General features: G+C 46.9%; 1 protein-coding gene across 1 annotated transcript in view; it reads left to right on the forward strand.

Moving 5' to 3' along the window:
• The window catches only part of IDO2 (indoleamine 2,3-dioxygenase 2), a 30192-nt gene extending 24458 nt beyond the window's left edge, over positions 1 to 5734 (forward strand). The window contains exons 9-10 of the mRNA XM_087706122.1: positions 3079 to 3227; positions 5302 to 5734. Of these exons, the coding sequence (XP_087562248.1) occupies positions 3079 to 3227; positions 5302 to 5648 (496 nt within the window). The 3' untranslated portion in view covers positions 5649 to 5734. The remainder of the gene's footprint in view (positions 1 to 3078; positions 3228 to 5301) is intronic.
• Positions 5735 to 7596: the final 1862 nt, after the last annotated feature.

A 7596-nucleotide genomic window follows, 5' to 3' on the forward strand; every position in this document is an offset into this window, starting at 1 on the left:
TTACAGGGCAAGGTATCCTTAACTCTGAGAAAGGAATGTTATTATGACTATATATCTCCCATACTCCATATAACTCCACCTCCCAGTTTCCCCCACTTGAAAATGTAGCAGGCCTGAAGGCCCAATGTAAAAGATGGCTTCCAGGCCTGACACCTTTGTGACTGACACAAGATGAGGCTTTTGCAGGGGTGGGATTCAGCCAGTTCGCAATGGTTCGGCAGAACCAGATGTTAATTTTGCATCCAGTTCATCGAACCGGTTGTTGCAAGAACCAATTGACCCTGCCACCCCTCCCCTCCCCTCCCCTCCCCTCCCAGGAGTCTCCACATGGCCCGTTTTGGATGCGAGGTAAGAGCAGGGCCATGCGGAGGCTCTGGGAGCCTCTGGAGCCTGGGGAGGGCAAAAACTCCCCCCCACCACCTTGGTTCCTGTAGTCTGCAATTTTTTTCTTTGGAAATCTGTTCATACCCCCACACCATTCCAAGGGTCTTCATCCCAAATTGTATAGCTAAAAGTCTGTAGAGATTCTTAGTCATCCAGGTCACAGTTGTCCCAAAGGGGCTTTTTCAGGAGGCAACTGGACTTTCTTGTTCTTTTTCTTTTGAAGACGTTTCACTTTTCATACAAGAAGCTTCATCAGCTCTGACAGGATATTGGAGAATGGAAGGATTTATATACAGACTACGGGAACCATTTGCACCACTCAGGTGACCCCAAGGATACAGATAAACCTCCAGGTGGCCTCAACGACCCTCTAAAACAGTGTTTCTCAACCTTGGCGACTTGAAGTCCACAGGACTTCAAGTTGCCAAGGTTGAGAAACACTGCTCTAAAAGGATGCAAATGACCAGCTGTCTGCAAGGAATATAAATCCTTCCATTCCCCACTATTCTCTCAGAGCTGAAGAAGCTTCTTGGATGAGAAGCGAGATGTCTTCGAGAGAAAAAACAAGAACGTCCAATTGCCTCCTGAAAAAAGCACCTCTGGGACAATTATGACCTGGATGACGGAGAATCTCTACAGATCTTGTCTTCTCCATTTCTATTCTACCACTCAGAGATTGGGGTGTCCACAAAAGCCCACCAGCCTTGAGCTGCCACTCTTTGCCTTAGATTTAAATAGCAAAGAAACTCGATCTGAGCATCCGAAATAAAAGGCATGTCTCCAGCCGATCTATTAACTTTATTGTGATTGCTGATTGGCATTGAAGCGATGGAGAACGCAGGCCCTCAATGGGCTGCTTCGCATTGTTAGTGGAAAAAGGTCTGAACAGAGGCTGTTGGCATTCACAGTATGTGGCACATCTCCTCCATGGTCACCTGTTGCTGTGGCATACCAAATGCAACCTCTCCACCTCTTGAAAAGGGCTCCCTGTTGCTTGGAGAAATGCCTCCGGGCAACTCAGGTCTTCTGAGCAGCTGCTAGAAAGGCCACTTCTGTTTTGGCTCTGTGTGAGCATTTGAATAAAACAGCAGCCTCAAAATAGATCGGCTGGCTCCCTGGTGCTTCGGTAACATCTGGCAAGGAGGGCAGGTGGCACAGGTCAGCTAATGAGCTGCACACAGCTTGAATCTGTGTGAGCACCAGCTTCTCCACAGTTGATCTGTGGCTCTTGAAATGCATCACTTGGCAGAAGAATTGGAGGCTCAGAAGCTGCCACCCTCCTCCCCTCCTCCCCCTCCTCCGCTTCCTTCTTCCTCTTCCTCTTCCTCTTCCTCTTCCTCCTCCTCCTCCTCCTCCTCCTCCTCCTCCTCCTCCTCCTCCTCCTCCTCCTCCTCCTCCTTCACAGGTCAGCTAATGAGCTGCACACAGCTTGAGTCTCTGTGAGCACCAGCTTCTCTGCAGTTGATCTGTGGCTCTTGAAATGCATCTTTTGGCAGAAAAATTGGAGGCTCTGAAGCTGCCACCCTCCTTCTCCTTTCGCTACTTCCTCCTCCTCCTCCTCCTCCTCCTCCTCCTCCCCCTCCTCCTCCTTTTGCTTCTTCCTCCTCTTATCCCCTTTCAACTCCAACTCCTTCTAATTTTGCTTCTTCCTCTTCTTATCCTCCTCCTCCCCCCTCCCCCTCTTCCTCCTCTTCTTCTCCACAAACAGTACTGTCTTCTACCACTGATGATGTTACTTAGTTGGGTCATGAAATGTCTGCAAGAAACAACCATGCTCAGAGAGAACCAAAGATCCCAACCTCCTCCTCCTCCTCCTGCTTCTTCCTATTCTTATCCTCCTCCTCCAACCCCACCTCCTTCTCCTTCTAATTTTGCTTCTTCTTCTTCTTCTTCTTCTTCTTCTTCTTCTTCTTCTTCTTCTTCTTCTTCTTCTTCTTCTTCTTCTTCTTCTTCTTCTTCTTCTTCTCCTCCTCCTCCTCCTCCTCCTCCTCCTCCTCCTCCTCCTCCTCTTCCTCCTCCTCCTCCTCCTCCTCCTCCTCCTCCTCCTCCTCCTCCTCCTCCTCCTTCTCCCAGATTGGAAAGATTCACAACAGTACGGGACTGAAGATAGTTGCAGTTGCCAATAAACTGTGGTCATGCAACATAGATAGGTTAGATAGGTAGAATAACCAATTCAAGTGCCTTGAAATTTCCTGACAGATCATTCTTCAACAATATGCATTATGGTTTGTTCTGATGCGCCACAATCGCCTTGCGGCCTCTCAGCTATTCCCCACATAGAACTTTGCCTTAGTTCTGGCATGGCCTGTCCTGATTCTGTTTAGATCTTAGGCTATTATTTCGGCATTACTGATTAGCTGCTGCTGCTTTTGCTTATTTGGCACTGAGTCATGGTGGCGCAGTGGTCAGAATGCAGTACTGAAAGCTACTTCCACTGACTGCCGGCTGCCTGCAGTTTGGCAGATCGAATCTCACCAGGTTCAAGTTGACTCAGCCTTCCATCCTCCTGAGGTCGGTAAAAGGAGGACCCAGTTTGTTGGTGGGCAAGATGCTGATTCTGTAAACCACTTAGAAAGGGCTGTGAAGCACTATGAAGCGGTATATAAGTCTAAGGGCTGTTGCTATTGGCTGCTACAGAAGGCTATCCACTGGTCCTCTTTTGTGCAACCCATCGGTGCCTTTTCCCTTTTCCAGTTGGAAAGATAATCCTGCGTTACCAGAAGGGTTGCTGTACGAAGGCCTTTGCGAACAGCCTCTGGCGTATTCTGGAGGAAGTGCAGCTCAAAGCTCCACCCTGCATGCCTTCGATGAGCTGCTTGGTATCCAACATCAGAAAGAGAGTGGTAAGAGCTGTCCTTTGCTTGCATGTAGATCCGGCATTGTGTATTGCAATTAGGATAAAGCCCCAATGGGTTTTCCAAATCTATCAACTCTTCTTGACCTAGTTCCCAAACATGACAAACCCTCTATAGCTAAATAAATGTTTCATTTATTAGGAACGCCAGTAGCCCCGGCAAAAAGTCTCTCAGTCACAGCAGGTTAACAAATCTGTCCTGTAGGGAGATGAATAGTTGTCTGCCACATCTATTCATCTCTGCCCCCTGGCCTTTTATCCCCAGAGCTAGGGTGGGGCTTCGCTAGCAGCAGTGGCTCTTCTGTCTCAATGATCGGCCCATAGATTTCTACTGCTCTCCTTTCCTCTGCCTTCTGTGCATCCATGCATCAGGCACAGGACCCAGCTGTTCCTTCTATTCCTCATCAGCCCCCTCCAGACCTGGGGGCTGTTGACTCTCCATCTGAGGGCTGACGGATGGCCCAGGATCCACCTCTATCTCTCTCACTCTCTCTGCCAGTTCTATTCCCTCCTCCTCCTCCTACAGATGTCTCACCCATGGAGGAAACTAATTAAACTTCTTGTAGCTCCTCAAAAGTTGAAAATTAGAGGTCAGGAAAGAAGAGTTCTTCCTTTGCCAAGTTAGCTTTGATGCTCAGGATGAATGTTGACAAAGATCAAAGAGGATGTGCGGAATGGAAATTAAACAAAGAGATTGTGAAAAGGCATGGAAAGAATTTGGATAGTAATCCCATCATGTACCGTATTGGCTTGTCTATAGTGACTCAGTTGCTGATACTATAGAACAGCTTTCCTTAGCCATATACCTATTTCTGTAACTTTTAGCAAGTTGCTTTTCAGGTGTGAAGAATCAACACGATATGTTAAATTGTGTTAAAATTTATTGCTCAAACCTATCCACAAGAATCTAGTCAACTAATTTTTTTGGGGGGCTTTTAATGACCCCGTAATCCCTTACAGCGAGGTGGAGTCATGGCAACTGAACGGAGCGGTGTGTTTACTGGCCGGATGCCCTTCCTGTTGCCAATGCAGAGTTCACAGTGGATAATTACTCACTATGCCCAGAGAAAAATATCTGCCGCTACCTAGGGTCGAACTCACAGCTCCCTGATTGTGAGGCAAGACCTCCACCTCTAGGTCACTGCACCACTCAAATCTAACCAACTAAATGTCGGGGTTCCGAAAAGCATCCAAAAGTAAACCAGAGTCTAAGGCAAAGTATTGCTCAAAGTTCCAATTTATTAAGAGAGCCATGTTGGCACATCTGGGAAAACCCAAATCTGAAAGCTTCCCAGATTTCCCCACCCAGATGAAAGTTCAAGATCTTGCCCCGACACCCACAAGTCCATCACATGGTCCAATCTTTCATGGCCATGCTGACAGTTCCACCCAAACAGTTCCAGTCAGGTGCAGAGGTGCAGAGACAAAGGATGACCTTGGTTTTTTAGAAAGAATTTTGTTATGGCTACATATTATCTAATTCCGTACAATCCCCCCTCCCCTTTTTCCACAATAGAAACAGCATAGTAGAATAATAGAAAGTATGTCAGGCCAAAGATCAAAGAGAAATATGGCTGCAGGTCTGACACTAATGTGTAGTGCTAAATTGACACTGGATAAGAGTCAACAGAGTTTGAGAGGGATTGGATTTAGATTGTTTATGGGAACATAATGACTCTAGGCTGATGACTTGCTTCACTCCACCCACAGGTGGGTTGCTAATTTTTTTAGTACCAGTTCGGGTGTGCTCCTGCACGTGTTTGCATGCACACACAAAACACTTCTGTGCATGCAGGACACTTTTGTGCAGAAGCGTCCAGGTGGGTGGGCGGAGCCTCCTGCCGCCGCTACTAACGTTTTGGCCGATCCGGGCCAAACCGATAGCAACCTACCTCTGACTCTGCCCCATAGCTTTCCAGACTCTTCTCCTACATCAACCTTGTGGGCTATAAATTGTGAGGGATTTTAAAATATCTAAAGGGCTATTTGTTGAGTAGGTGGACTCAATAATTTTAAATTGCCTTGAACCCCACTTATCCATTGCTTTGGTATCTTTTTACCAGCGGCATTTTTGCACAGGATGAGAAAATACATGCCTCCTCACCATCAAGCCTTCATTGAAGAAATCCGGTCTGTCCCTCGACTGAAGGATCATGTCTTATCTTCTGGAAACCAAGACTTTCAGACCCTGTATAACAAGTGCGTGGCTGCTCTTTCTGAACTAAGGACCTACCATATCACCATGGTCACCAAGTACATCCTCATAGCAGCCAAAAAAGCCAAGAACAACGTTTCTCAAACCACAAGCCCTCCATCGTTCCTAGAAGGGGTAGGGACTGGGGGTTCGCGGATTCTGAAATTCTTAAAAAGTGTCCGAGACACAACAAAAGATGCTATGATACAACTCTAAAAGACTGCCCTTTTTTCTCTAGTATAGTCTTTATTGTCATTGTACATCATGTATACAACAAAATTTATTAAATAGAGATTAAAGTGGTGGTGAAATTCATTTTTTTTACTACTACGTCTGTGGGTGTGGCTTGGTGGGTGTGGCAGGGGAAGGATACTGCAAAATCTCCATTCCAACCCCACTCTGGGGCCAGCCAGAGGTGGCATTTGCCAGTTCTCCAAACTACTCAAAATTTCCGCTACTTGTTCTCCAGAACCTGTTAGAACCTGCTGGATTTCACCCCTGGATTAAAGTCATGATTATGGAGCCCACATCAGTCAACATCTCTTGATATGCATATAATAGTAGTGAACAACTCTTCACCCAGACTGTCTAAAGCAGGGGTGTCAAACTCAACGCCCGGGGCCTGGATCTGGCTCACAGGTTGCTTAGATCTGACCCTCAGGGCTACCCTGGAAACAGTGAAGGTTGTCCCGCAGTGCCTCTGCCAGTGAAAATGGAGCTTGTGAGGGCTGGCAGTGGCCCTCCCGAGCCCCATTTTCACTGGAAGAGGGTTGCAGGAGGCCAACACAGCAGAAAACGGAGCTCAGGAGCCCATTTTCACTGGCAGAGCGCTTGGGCCATCACAGGCGCCCCTGACATGAGTGATGTTGAGCTGGCCATGTCCATCCTGGCCACGCCCACCATGCCTCCCCCCAAGGTCAAACACAGCCCTGATACAGCCCTCAATGAAATCGAGTTTGACACCCCTAAAGGTTGAATCCTGGCAACCAGACCAATCTTTGTTAATCTGAGGCATTTCAGTGCTCATCCAAGCAGCTCCTTCAGTCAGAGCTAACTTAGTTAGGCAGAAAGTCAACGAGTTGTTGAAATGTACCAACTCTTGCTACACCAACGTCAGGGGTTTCTCCCCCCAATGCAGTCTGATATGTAATGAAGACTCCATCATCCAAGCCACAGGGGTCTAAAGCAGTGGTGGGATTCAAAATTTTACTACTGGTTCTGTGGGCATGGCATGGCATGGCTTGATGGGCATGGCAGGGGAAGCATAATCTCCATTTCCACCCACCCCCCTAACCTGCTTTCCAGCTTCGTTCCCCTGTGCAGGGCAACAGAAGAAGACCCAGTTGATCAGCTGGGACTTGGGAGGGCAGAGAATAGATGGGTCGGGGCCAGCCAGAGGTGGTATTTGCTGGTTTTCTGAACTACTCAAAATTTCCGCTTCTGGTTCGCCACAACTGGTCAAAACTGGCTGAATATCACCTCTGCTCTAAAGGTTGAATCATGGTAACTGGGCCAAACTTTGTTAATCTGAGACAATTGATAGTTAATTTTTGCTCTGAGTGATGAAGTTACTTGGAGGAGCAATGAAAGACTCCTTTGGTCTGGATGATGGCGTCTTCATTGACATATTGTGGCGGGCCACAACACTTAGTTCATTGAATTTGACATTGAATTCCTACCTGTGTTTCTTCGCAGCCATTTTGAAGCTGTCTCCTTTCTTTTTGCTTTTCTTTTCCGACCTTTCAACAGAGGGCTTCAAAAATTACCCATATTGGCAGCTGTTTATCCTGTGCAATCTCAGAAAATAATTTGCTTTCTTTCCAACCAGTTATTCTGCAGGCATCTTTAGATGGTCCCTGCAGCTGGATGGGATGCTGCAGTGGCTAAATGTAAAAATTAATGTTCTGAGACCTGGAGATTAAATTCTGTGCCGAGAATTTCCCAGGCAGATAATATGCAAACCTGCTTCTGATAGGCAAATCACAAGATTGTTGATTGGTAGAAAACCTGAACGGTGGCCAAACTGAAATGAAAGAAAGTTCAGAAGAAAATGAAATGGGAAGTAAAAATCAGCACCAATCCCCAAACCGACCACTTTTCATGGATGAAACTTCACACCACATATTTGTGGGTTCTTTGGTTGGTTTCACATGCATGTTCTATT

The sequence above is a fragment of the Thamnophis sirtalis genome, unplaced genomic scaffold (assembly GCF_051295495.1).
Source record: "Thamnophis sirtalis isolate CommonGarterSnake01/CBP01778 unplaced genomic scaffold, rThaSir2_p1.2 scaffold_2, whole genome shotgun sequence".
Taxonomy (NCBI): domain Eukaryota; kingdom Metazoa; phylum Chordata; class Lepidosauria; order Squamata; family Natricidae; genus Thamnophis; species Thamnophis sirtalis.